The sequence below is a fragment of the Camelus ferus genome, chromosome 19 (genome assembly GCF_009834535.1).
Source record: "Camelus ferus isolate YT-003-E chromosome 19, BCGSAC_Cfer_1.0, whole genome shotgun sequence".
Taxonomy (NCBI): Eukaryota; Metazoa; Chordata; class Mammalia; order Artiodactyla; family Camelidae; genus Camelus; species Camelus ferus.
Window position 1 is genome coordinate 15,709,870 of NC_045714.1, and position 13,619 is coordinate 15,723,488.

The 13,619-nt window shown below is 37.8% G+C and overlaps 1 protein-coding gene across 2 annotated transcripts in view; it reads left to right on the top strand.

Moving 5' to 3' along the window:
- LOC102520095 (tyrosine-protein phosphatase non-receptor type 20) overlaps positions 1-13,619 on the top strand; it is a 91,638-nt gene that overhangs the window by 45,812 nt on the left and 32,207 nt on the right. The window contains exon 8 of one of the 2 annotated variants that reach the window (XM_032461678.1): positions 300-409. The exons of the other annotated variant lie outside the window; for it this stretch is intronic. Coding sequence (XP_032317569.1) covers positions 300-409 — 110 coding nt within the window. The remainder of the gene's footprint in view (positions 1-299; positions 410-13,619) is intronic. 2 annotated transcript variants of the gene reach the window in all.

Consider the following 13,619-nt stretch of genomic DNA (forward strand, 5'->3'; position numbering starts at 1 on the left):
TCCACCACGGCCTGGTAAAGGAGGAAAGAAGGTGGGTAGGTGGACTGATCCGAGGCGGCTAGCTGGCAAGCCAAGTGGAAGTGAGAGGAGATGGATGGAGTTTGTGACCAGAGGTTGAGACTCCAGAATTCTCTCTGAAGGTGGGCCAGTTCCAGGGGCTGACAGTGGGAGTGGGTGGCTGGACTGACATAGAGGTGAACGTCAGTTGAATAACTAATATAGATTATCAGAGATTCTTTCTTAAATATATACGTTCTCTGAAATACAAATTTAAATATAAATACAAATTTCTGTTCTAGTGACAGGGACCCCAGCTTGTGGACGACCAGCGGCTCCTTCCTAAAAGACAGGTCCAGCGGTGAGGAGGAGCTCGCAGGGCCTTCCCAGGCTGGCTCCCCTGCGTCTCAGGGTATGACCTCGTCCCCTTTTCCTAGCAAATTCTTGAAGAAGCTGTATTTCAGAGGTTTGCACAAAGAAATTTCTAATACAAGCGCAGGAAAGAGCTAGGAAAAACTTTTTCAAATGGAGAAAATGTGGTTCTCTAGGGTTTTCCTTTAAAAATGAAGAAAATGCTCCACACCTCACATTCATAAAGGGCACATTTCTACTCGATCTTTAAATATTTTAACATAGCAAACATACCAACTTAATGAGCTATTTGTATTTCTGAAACTAGGGATTAGCAATGTGTTTAGACTTGAATATGATCAGCTTCCTCATTTTCTTAATTTTAATTTGTTGTACGGTATATACTTTGTGAATAAAATAATAACTTTTTTGGATGATACATTATCACATGTTGTGGGAAAAAGAACACAGAGGTATGTATGACAGAATAAATCATGATACTGAAGAGTATTCCAAATTTTTTCTATGAATATATATTTATAGTTGTATATAGCATAAATATAACCATGGGGAAAAAATAACAATTATAGTGTATAAGGTTGAAGAATCACATACGTATCTCAGAAACCTTTAGAGAAGATTTTAGAGATCACCTGTCAGCCTCTCATCAAGTGGCAGAATCATCTTCTCTGATGACTTTTTAATTTGAGGAATGTCAAACCTAATTAAGGCAATATTACACTGTATAATTATTAAAGTACCAGTCCCACACAAAAATAGTTTACAAGAAAATACTTTTTAAATTCTATATGGTAAAATTTACCCTGTTAGCATACAGTTCTATAAAGTTAGACAAAGGTCTACCACCACGATCAGGATGTAGTACGGTTCCCTCACCCCTCACGTTTCTCTTGTGCTCTTCTGTAGTCAGCCCCTAACCCCACCGCCAACACCTGTCAACCAGTAATCTGTTTTCATTGTCTTTACTGTTGTATTTTCCAGAGTGTCACTCATATAGATGGAATCATAAATATATTGCATTTCAAGTCCAAGTTCTTTCCGTGTAAAGTTGCTGATATTCATCCACACCATTGCATTTACCAGTATTTATTTATTTACCTTTTAATTTTTGCTGAATAGTATTCCATTGTCTGGCTACATCAATGTGTTTATCCATTAACCAGTTGAAGGACATCTGGGTTGTTCCCAGATGTGGTAATTATGGATAAAAGCACTTTGTGTAAACCTGAGTTTCCATTTCTTTAATCTAGGGGTGTGACTTCTGAGTCATAAGTATATAAATGACAAACTGTTGTCTTTTCCAAAGAGGCTGCACCAATACGCTTTTTACTTCTTTTCTCTTTGTGTTTCAGTTTAGGTAACTTTTATCAACCCATCTTCAGGCTTATTGACTCTTTCCTCCCCTGTGTTGACTTTACTAATGAGCTTCCTGAAAGCTTTCTTTAGCACATTTACAGCCTTTTTATTGTGAACACTTCCATTTGACTTTATCTTACAGTTTTCATCTCCATTCAGATTCTGTATCTGTTCATGCATTTTGTCCACCTTTCCCACAAAAGTTTAAACATATTAACTATAGTTATTTCAAATTCCCTCTCTGATAGTTCTCATTTCTGATTTTTTTTTTTCTGTTGATTGCTTTGTTTTTTGACTGATTTTTGTTGCTGTTGCTGCTTCTGCTTTGTGCATCTCAGAAATTTTGAGAGTGTTGGTGTTAGGTGCAGAAGAGTAGAGACTGAGGTACATAGAATTTATGCCTGAATAGCCATGCCTGTTCCTTTGCTTGGTCATTAGGTCACTGATTCAGCGTGTTTAGGACATGAGCTGGATTTTGAAACTCTGGTTAACTACTGACTTAAAATTCCTCAAGATGTACTTGTACTTAGGGCGGTAACTGGAATGTTCCAGAGGTCCTCTTCCCATTTCTGTTGCATCCTTAGCTTTAGACCCTCCCTGTGTGCCTGTGCTTCAGAAGGAGTCATCTCCCTATCCTGGCCCTCCCTCCAGCAGTAGACTGTTGCTTGTCACTGTAGCCCAGTGTCAGCTTGGCAGGTCCTCTGTCCCTAGATCTAGGCGGCGGGGCTTTGTCAGTGATCCTGCCTCTCCTCTCTGTGCTGTTCAGACTCTGCCTTCTGTTTTTGGCAGGTCTGCTGTGGGAGAGAGTTTTCTGGAAGGAGTGTTATAAAGGCCAGTTAGGTGAAGTTCTTTTTCATTCCTTTTATGTCCCTACCAGTTTTCGCTTGTGCTTGTTCCATTGATTGCTGAGTTCTGAGTGTTGAGGTCTTCAGTTATAATTGTGAATTTTCCTGTTTCTCCTTTCACTACTGTTAGTTTTTACTTAATGTAGTCTGAGATTCTGCTGAGTGCAGATACATTCAGCATTGTTATGTCTTTCCTGTGACTTGACCCCTTGGTCATTAGTGATGATCCTTTTTTTTAAATAGATTTTTTTGGAAGTTTTAGTTTGACAGTAAAATTGAGCAGAAGGTACAGAGGTTTCTCACATACTCCCTGCCCCCATGCATGTTACTAAGACCCTCCTCTGGACGGGGAAATCTGTGAACCTTGATGGAACTGTGTTGACGTGCCATCACCTGGAGCCCACGGTTTACCTTAGGGTGTACTGTTGGTGGTGTACATTCTGTGGGTCTGGACAAAACTGTATGATGACGCGTATCCACCATTACAGTATCAAACAGTAGTTTCACTGCCTTGAAAATCCTCTCACCTCCACTTATTTACCCTCCCTCTCCCCAGTAACGACCTTTCCACCTTTTTCTGGTGATGTTCTTGGCCTGGCGTCTGTTCTGTTACTGACGTATCCTCTGATATTAGCAAAGCCGCTTCACTGTCTTTTGGTTAGTGTTCCACTGGCGAACATCTCCCATCCTTTTACTTCACCGTGCCTGTGTTGTAGTGTTTAAGTTGCTTTCTTATGGGCGTTGTATGGCTGGGCCTTGCTTTTTCACCAAATCTCCAATCTGTCCTTTAATTGGTGTATTTAGGCTGCTTTTATTTGTATCTACCATCTTAGATTTAACTCTGCTCTACTATCTTGCTAATTGTTTTCTTTCTTATTTGTTTTGTTTTGTTTTGGGGGTGGGGAGGTAGTTAGATTTATGTATGTATGTATGTATGTATGTATTTTTAGTGGAGGCACTGGGGATTGAACTCAAGGACCTCATGCATGCTAAGCGTGCACTTTACCACTGAGCTATACGCTCCCCCTCTTCTTGCTAATTATTTTCTGTTTATTCTTTCTGCTCTTTATCTTTTTCCTATTTTCCTTCCTTCTCTTGGGTTATTTTGATTCCTTTTTATCTTCCCAGTTTGCTTATTATTTATATCATTTTCAAAATGTTTTCTTGGAAACCCTAGGATTTACAATATACATCTTCAATGTCTCACAGTCTTTCTTGTCTGTCTTCACATAACACTATGTCAGATCATGTGTGGTGCAAGGACCTTAAAATAATGTCATCTTAATTTCTCCCATCCATCTTTTGTGCAATTGTTGTCAAACATTTTAATTTTACATAACAACAATCACAAAATACATATTTACTATTTCTGTTTTAGATGGCTAGCTATCCTCTAGAAAAGTGAAAATTAAGAAAATAAATTTTTTAAAAATTTTTTTATTGATTTATAATCATTTTACAATGTTGTGTCAAATACTAGTGTAGAGCACAGTTTTTCAGTTACACGTGAACACATATATATTCATTGTCACTTTTTTTTTTTCGCTGTGAGCTACCATAAGATCTTGTGTATATTTCCCTGTGCTATACAGTATAATCTTGTTTATCTATTCTACAATTTTGAAATCCCATCTATCGCTTCCCACCCCCTGCCCCCCTGGCAACCACAAGTTTGTATTCTATGTCTATGAGTCTGTTTCTGTTTTGTATTTATGCTTTGTTTGTATTTGGTTTTGTTTGTTTTTTAGATTCCACATGTGAGCGATCTCATGTGATATTTTTCTTTCTCTTTCTGGCTTACTTCACTTAGAATGACATTCTCCAGGCACATCCATGTTGCTGTAAATGGCATTATGTTGTCGGTTTTTATGGCTGAATAGTATTCCATTGTATAAATATACCACATCTTCTTTATCCAGTCATCTGTTGATGGACATTTAGGCTGTTTCCATGTCTTGGCTGTTGTAATAGTGCTGCTATGAACATTGGGGTGCAGGTGTCATCCTGAAGTAGGGTTCCTTCTGGATATACGCCCAGGAGCGGGATTCCTGGGTCATATGGTAAGTCTATTCCTAGTCTTTTGAGGAATCTCCATACTGTTTTCCACAGTGGCTGCACTAAACTGTATTCCCACCAGCAGTGTAGTTTATCCAACTACATTGATGGAATTTTTAGAACTCTTCGTTTCTTTGCATAGATCCAGTTTTTTATTCTGTGATAGATTTTTTCTGCTTGAAGAGCTCCTTGACCATTTCTTGTAGTGTAAGTTTGCTGCTAATGAAATCTCTCAGTATTTGTTTGTCTGTAAAAATGTTTATTTCTCCTTCATTTTTTCTGAAAGACATTTTTTATTAGTTACAGGATTCTGGGTTGTCTTCTGATTTGTATGGTTAATGGTGAGCTTTTGGATCTGAGACTTGGTGTCTTTCATTCATTTTGGAAAATTCCCAACTATTATCATTTCAAATACTTTTTCTGCCCAATTCTCCCTTTCCCAACTCTCTCTCTCAGCTTTCTCTCCCTCTCTCTCTCTCTCTCCTGTTTTGGAATTCCAGGTACAAGAATATTAGTTTGCTTGATGCTGGCCTTCAGTTCTTGGATGAACTCTTCTGTGCCCTTCCCCAGCCACTCTTTCCTCTTTCAGTTCAGGTAATGCCTATTGACCTATTTTGAAGTTCACTGAATTTTTTTCCCCACTTGCCTATATCAAGCCTATTGATGGCATTATCTTTTCTTTTGTAATATTTGTTTATCTGTAGCATTTCTGCTCAGTTCTTATGGTTTCCATATCTCTGATGAAATGCCTCATTTGTTCATGCATGTTGTCTACTTTTTCCACTAAGGTCAGCATTACACTTAGTTTAAATTCGTTGTCTGATAAAAGCTTTAACATTTTTATCATATATCTGTCTGGTTCTGTTGACTACTTTGTCTCTTGGCAGTTTCATTTATTTTTTCTTTTTCTTCTTTATGTGCCATACAATTTTTTTGTTGTTGAAACCTGGATATCTTATGTCCTAGAGACTGAGGTAAATGAGAAAGGACATGCCTCTTTCTTTAGTAAGCCCTCAGTGTAAGGAGTTGAGCCAGTGTAGTCAGGAATGGATCAGTTTGGGTTTGATGTTCCTGTGATTACTCTCAGTGCACCACCAGCCCCAAATTCATGTGTGGTTACCTTGTGCTTAGGATAGAGAACGGCATGCCAGAGGGTTTGCTTTACTGTATGCTCTCTCCTCTGCTTCGGGTCTCCTGATAGGCCTGCAGTTCGGAGAGGTTTCTATCCATGATTTCCTACATCCCCCAGGGATAGAGTGCTCCTGTTTGAAATTCTGTTGCTTGCTGACCTCATCCTGGGGGAGCAGCACTCTGTGGTCCTCGTTCAGCCTCAGTCTTAGGCAGGTGCAGCGTCCTCGGGTCTTAGGGACAGTGCCTGCTCAGTTACTGTCAGGAAGGGGACGTATTATGGTCTCAGCCCCCGATGCTTTCCTCCCCTCTATATCTCCGATGTCAGTGGGCCTTAACCTGTGCTTTGAGGCTAGTATGGTTTCCTGCCCTTTCCCCAACTTCTTATTTTTTTGATCCTTGGGGAAGATTGCGTGAAGCTTCATGCCTTTCCTGCAAAAGCTGCTGCCCGTCTCTCCAAGCTTGCATCATAAGGGAGGGTTTCTTGAGCTCCTCACCTTGTCTCCAGTATTTGTCCTGAGCTTCTGATGAGGGCCTTTTATCCATTATCTTTTGTTTTTTGTCTCTCCTCTTCATTAATTTATATACACATCTTTTTCATATGAATAAGTTCATTTTCAACTATCTACTTTGTTTTCCACAGTGTTTTATTTAATTATGAGTTTTATAATCATGTACTCTTGGCCTTTAATTTATTTTCTTAGGTCAATAAATTTATTTCCCACCTCATTCTGTTGTTTTATCTCATTTTGATCTCTTATTTAAAATAATTCACATTCTTATTACTTCTGCCTTTAGATGGTGGATTTACAGTTTAGGTTATGTTTCATTCAGAATGGATTAAGACAATTTTTTTCACATGACATACTGTATGACTCATATTTCCATCTCATTCACTAACATGTATAAATCTGCATCTCTTTGATTTTGTTGATTGAGCATGAATGAATTTTTCTGTCTCTTACTCTGTTTGATTTGAGTCTAGTCATCTCCCACTATAAGCTACGCTTTGAGGGCTAGATTTTGTTTGAGGACAATGGCAAGTGTGCTGAAGGTTAGGAGGAAAGGAGCATAAACCTCAAAAGGTGTGGATGAATTGTTATGTGGCAGAAATTATAAATCAGTTTACTCAACATGGATCACACTCACCTCTTAGTGTACCTTCCTGCATGATCCAGGCAGAAGAACACTAAAAATTACATTTCCCAGACATCCTGGTAGCTATTGTGAATTTGACCAGTCATATGTGCTTAGCCAAGTCTTAAATGTGTAGAGAAGCATCCATGTTGCTGGTACATACCATAGCAGGTGTGGCATTACTGGTGCCTCAGTATAGCTAAGATGGTACATTACTAGGGCCAGCAGCTGTGGTGGTGACTTCTAATTCCTCCATGGTTGCTAAGGTAGTGTCACTCAGCCGCCAGCAGTTAGAGCAGTGGTGTCCAGCTCCCACAGATTCTTCACTGTGGCAAAGCTTGCAGTCTTCTTGCCAGGCCATTCTGCTGTGTTAGTTTTGGATCATCACTGGGGACGCACCTATTCTTCACCAAACAGGTAGATAAAACCCCTTTCTGTAAACTGGCTTTCTGTGAAAATCCCATTATACAGTAATTGCCAGTATCTGTAACCAAAGTCTGACCTGTAACACCTTGATTGAAATTCCTGGACCAGGCTGCAAACAAAAGAAACCAAATGGAAAATGATGTTAACAATAAGAAACCTATCTTCTACAGTAATGGAGGTCCAGATTTAGGAAGAATTCCAGGTTCAGTATGATAAGTTGCTCGGTGATGTCATCAATGACATAGGCTCTTTATTTTTTTTTCATATTTGCTACACTCAGCTCACTCCTTCTATGGTCACAGTAGGGCTGCTTGTGGTCATTGGGACCTTTTGCTTCTGTGCTTACGTATGGGCAAGGGATAGAGGTCGGAGAGAGGCCTGCTTCTCTTGCCTACAAGCCTTGAATAACCTCTTTGCTTCCAGTTGACCCAAATCACCTCCCAGTTACTAAACTATCCATTGGTAAGGGAATTATTGTGGAATGGTTAGAAATGGCTTTAACAAACCATCAGGGTAGAATCAGCTTCAGGGGTCAGCTGCAGAGTCCATTGTAGCCATTCTGCCTTTTCTCTTCTTTCCTGTCTGCCTTCTCTGGGCTTTTTTCCAGCAAGGCTAGAACACGATGGCAAGCTGTATGGGTGTTTCTGCTGGGGATCAAAGACGTTTGAAATGGCTTCTACTCTTGTGAGAATTTTGTCTCCTCTTTTGGGCTTCCTGGACCTCTTCTCATCCTAAGGTTGTGAGCAATTTTAGAATTTCTCTGACTGTTTTCACAACCAATAGCTCCTAACTTCCACCCCTAGAGAGAGCTTTCGAGTGTAGAAGGGTTCCAAGAAGAGGTGAGTTTCCCAGGGCAGTGAAGATTCTTAGAAACTTCTGTCTTGTTTTTATGCTTGTTCTTTTGCTTAGTTGCTTCTTGTGTATTTTTTTGCTGATATTCACTTGATTTTTGTTCATACTATTTGGCTTTGGAAAGAGATTTCACTTGAGCATTCTACCTCAAAATTCGTATCTTTAAAATATTCTTTTAATATTGACTTTCTAGATGTATTGCATTTTGGCCAGTGTACATGCTCTGTAAACTTTTAGATATTTAGAATCTAGACTATCAACATGACCTAAAAGATCATTATTTAAAATAAAATTCCCACATATACTATTAAATAGAATGTATTCTCTTCTGTTATTACTGGTTATAAATGTATAACTATATAATACACATTTACATATATAATACAATATATACATATTTGAAATATATACAATATTGTAATATATAATTACTTATATATAATACATATTTTAGTGTTATTAGTTGCATCATATAGAGCTTCTTAATCCTTGGGGTAGGTGTGTGTGTGTGTACATGTGTGTTTGTGTGCACACGTGCATGCTTGACCTGTTTTACACTTAGAGGTGTGTTAGACTACCCACGTCCTCTCATCTCAGACTCCAGGGACTTCCAAACAGTTGGTCCCAGGGAGGACAGAAGTCGTATCTTTCCCATCCAGGTCTTACATGTGCTTGTCTTGGCATAGTTGTCAGTACCTACACTTAATCACATTATAAAGCAGAACACTTCTCAGTCTACTACATCTTTTACATTTATAACACTTAACAGTTTTCTCCACAAATAGTGGTTTTTGTGTAATTTCAAGGTACATAGTCGTAATTTTCCCAAAACGAGGATCCTTCCTTTCAAAGTGATAGACTCTGCACCTCTGGAAAAAAAAACTCCCATTAATTCTTTTTTTTTTAACATTTTTTATTGATTTATAATCATTTTACAATGTTGTGTCAAATTCCAGTGTTCAGCACAGTTCCTCAGTCATTCATGGACATATACACACTCATTGTCACATTTTTTTCTCTGTGAGTTATCATAACATTTTGTGTACATTTCCCTGTGCTATACAGTACAATCTTGTCTATCTATTCTACAATTTTGAATCCCAGTCTATCCCTTCCCACCCTCCACCCCCCTGGCAACCACAAGTCTGTATTCTCTGTCTATGAGTCTATTTCTGTCCTGTATTTACGCTTTGTTTTTGTTTGTTTGTTTGTTTTTGTTTTTGTTTTTTAGATTCCACATATGAGCGATCTCATATGGTATTTTTCTTTCTCGTTCTGGCTTACTTCACTTAGAATGACATTCTCCAGGAGCATCCATGTTGCTGCAAATGGCGCTATGTTGTCGATTTTTATGGCTGAGTAGTATTCCATTGTATAAATATATCACTTATTCTTTATCCAGTCATCTGTTGATGCACATTTAGGCTGTTTCCATGTTTTGGCTATTGTAAATAGTGCTGCTATGAACATTGGGGTGCAGGTGTCATCCTGAAGTAGGGTTCCTTCTGGATATATGCCCAGGAGCGGGATTCCTGGGTCATACGGTAAGTCTATTCCTAGTCTTTTGAGGAATCTCCACACTGTTTTCCACAGTGGCTGCACCAAACTGCATTCCCACTAGCAGTCTAGGAGGGTTCCCTTTTCTTCACAGCCTCTCCAGCATTTGTCATTTGTGGATTTTTGAATGACGGCCATTCTGACTGGTGTGAGGTGATACCTCATTGTAGTTCTGATTTGCATTTCTCTGATAATTAGTGATATTGAGCATTTTTTCATGTGCCTTTTGATCATTTGTATGTCTTCCTTGGAGAATTGCATGTTTAGGTCTTCTGCCCATTTTTGGATTGGGTTGTTTATTTTTTTCTTATTGAGTCTTATGAGCTGCTTATATATTCTGGAGATCAAGCCTTTGTCGGTTTCATTTGCAAATATTTTCTCCCATTCCATAGGTTTTCTTCTTGTTTTACTTCTGGTTTCCTTTGATGTGCAGAAGATTGTAAGTTTCATTACATCCCATTTCTTTATTCTTGCTTTTATTTCTACTAGGAGAACATTTTTGATATGTATGTCAGATAATGCTTTGCCTATGTTTTCCTCTAGGAGGTTTATTGTATCTTGTCTTATGTTTAAGTCTTTGATCCATTTTGAGTTGATTTTTGTATGTGGTGTAAAGGAGTGTTCTAGCTTCATTATTTTACATGCTGCTGTCCAGTTTTCCCAACACCATTTGCTGAAGAGACTGTCTTTATTCCATTGTATATTCTTGCCTCCTTTGTTGAAGATTAGTTGACCAAAAGTTTGTGGGTTCATTTCTGGGCTCTCTATTCTGTTCCATTGGTCTATATGTCTGTTTTTGTACCAATACCATGCTGTCTTGATGACTGTAGTTCTGTAGTATTGTCTGAAGTCTGGGAGAGTTATTCCTCCAGCCTCTTTCTTTCTCTTCAGTAATGCTTTGGCAATTCTAGGTCTTTGATGGTTCCATATAAATTTGATTATGATTTGTTCTAGTTCTGTGAAATATGTCCTGGGTAATTTGATAGGGATTCCATTAAATCTGTAGATTGCCTTGGGCAGTGTGACCATTTTAACAATATTGGTTCTTCCAATCCAAGAGCATGGAATATCTTTCCATTTTTTAAAGTCTTCTTTAATTTCCTTCATCAATGGTTTCTAGTTTTCTGTGTATAATTCTTTTACCTCCTTGGTTAGATTTATTCCCAGATATTTTATTACTTTGGGTGCTATTTTAAAGGGGATTGTTTCTTTACTTTCTTTTTCTATTGATACATCGTTAGTGCAAAGAAATGCAACTGATTTTTGAACATTAATTTTGTAACCTGCTACCTTGCTGAATTCTTCAATCAGCTCTAGTAGCTTTTGTGTCGACCTTTTAGGGTTTTCTATATATAGTAACATGTTGTCAGCATATAGTGACACTTTTACCTCTTCTTTTCCAATTTGGATCCCTTTTATTTCTCTCTCTTGCCTGATTGCTGTGGCTAGGACTTCCAGGACTATGTTGAATAGGAGTGGTGATAGTGGGCATCCTTGTCTTGTCCCAGATTTTAGTGGGAAGCTTTTGAGTTTTTCACCATTGAGTACTATGCTGGCTGCAGGTTTGTCATATATAGCTTTTATTATGTTGAGATATGTTCCCTCTCTACCCACTTTGGCGAGAGTTTTTATCATAAATGGGTGTTGAACTTTATCAAATGCTGTTTCTGAATCGATTGAGATGATCATGTGGTTTTTGTCCTTTCTCTTGTTGATGTGATGTATTACATTGATTGATTTGCATATGTTGAACCAGCCTTGTGTCCCTGGGATGAACCCCACTTGGTCATGATGTATAATCTTTTTTATGTGTTGTTGGATTCTATTTGCTAAAATTTTGGTGAGGATTTTGGCGTCTATGTTCATCAGTGATATTGGCCTATAATTCTCTTTTTTTGTAGTGTCTTTGCCTGGTTTTGGTATCAGGGTGATGGTGGCTTCATAGAATGAGTTTGGGAGTATTCCCTCCTTTTCAGTCTTCTGGAAGAGTCTGAGAAGGACTGGTATGAGTTCTTCTTTGTATGTTTGGTAGAATTCCCCGGTGAAGCCATCCAGTCCTGGACTTTTATTTGTAGGGAGGTTTTTAATTGCTATTTCGACTTCATTTCTAGTGATCGGATTGTTCAGGTGGTAAGTTTCTTCTTGATTCAGTCTTGGTGGACAGTATGTTTCCAGAAACTTGTCCATCTCCTCTAGGTTATCCAGTTTGGTTCCATATAGTTTTTCATAATATTCTCGTATGATATTCTGTATTTCTATTTTATTTGTTGTGATTTCTCTATTTTCCTTTCTTATTTTGCTAATTTGTGCTCTCCCCTTTTTCTTCTTTGTGAGTTTGGCCAGAGGTTTGTCGATTTTATTTACTTTTTCAAAAAACCAGCTTTTGGTTTGGTTGATTTTTTCTATGGTCTTGTTCATCTCTATTGTATTTAGTTCCTCTCTGATCTTTATTATTTCCTTCCTTCTGCTGCTTTTTGGGGCTTTTTGTTCTTCTTTTTCTAATTCATTCAGGTGGTGGGTTAAATTGTTTATTTGAGATTGTTCTTCTTTTTTGAGGAAGGCCTGTATCGCTATAAACTTCCCTCTTAGCACTGCCTTTGCTGTGTCCCATAGGTTTTGAGTGGTTGTGCTTTCATTATCATTTGTCTCAAGGTATTTTTTAATTTCAACTTTGATTTCCTCATTGACCCATTGGTTTTTTCAATAACATATTGTTTAATCTCCATGCTTTCCTTTTTTTCTCCTTTGTTTCTCTGTTGTTGATTTCCAGTTTCATGGCATTGTGGTCAGTAAAGATGCTTGAGATAATTTCTATCTTCTTAAAATTGTTGAGGTTTCTTTTGTGCCCAAGTACATGATCGATCCTGGAAAATGTTCCATGTGCACTTGAAAATAATGTATATCCTATTTTTGGGGGGTGTAATGCTCTGAAAATATCCACCAAATCTACTTTTTCTATTGTAGTATTTAATTTCTCTGTTGCCTTGTTTATTTTCTGTCTGGAAGATCTGTCTAGTGATGTTAATGCAGTGTTAATCTCCAACTATGATTATTTTCCCATCAATATCCCCCTTTATCTCTGTTAGTAATTCTTGTATGTACTTAGGTGCTCCTATATTGGGTGCATATATATTAACGAGTGTAATATCCTCCTCTTGTATCATTCCTTTAATGACTATAAAGTGTCCTTCTTTATCTTTCTTTGTGGCCTTTGTTTTAAAGTCTATTTTGTCTGAAATCAGTACTGCAACACCTGCTTTTTTGGCTTTTCCATTTGCATGGAATATCCTTTTCCATCCTTTCACTCTCAATCTATATGTGTCCTTCTCCCTAAAGTGGGTCTCTTGTATGCAGCATATTGAAGGTTCTTGCTTTATTATCCAGTCTGCCACTCTATATCTTTTGACTGGAGCATTTAGTCCATTAACATTTACAGTAATTAATGATAGATGTGTGTTTATTGCCATTTTGAACTTTTCTTTGCAGTTGATTTGGTATTTCCTCTTTGTTCCTTTCTTCTTCCTTTAGTGGTTTGGTGATTTTCCTTTGTATTATCATGGGTTTTATTTAGTTTTTGTGACTCCCTCTAAGTTTTTGGCTTGTGGTTACCCTTTTTTGTAAATCTATTAGCCCATTACTATAACTGTTTTTATTAAACTGATAGTAACATGATCTCAAACCCATCCTACCATTAAAAAAAATTTTAAAAAGAAAGAAAAAAATATATTCTGTATTTCCCTGCCTCCCTCTCCCACTCTGTGATTTGTATGTCTTCTTTTATAATTTCGTGTTTACTTTATTTGTAATTCATGAGTTATCAGCTTTCCAGTTATGAGTTTCTCATTTCTGTAGCATCCTGCTGCTTTTCTATTTAGAATAGCCCTTTCAATATTT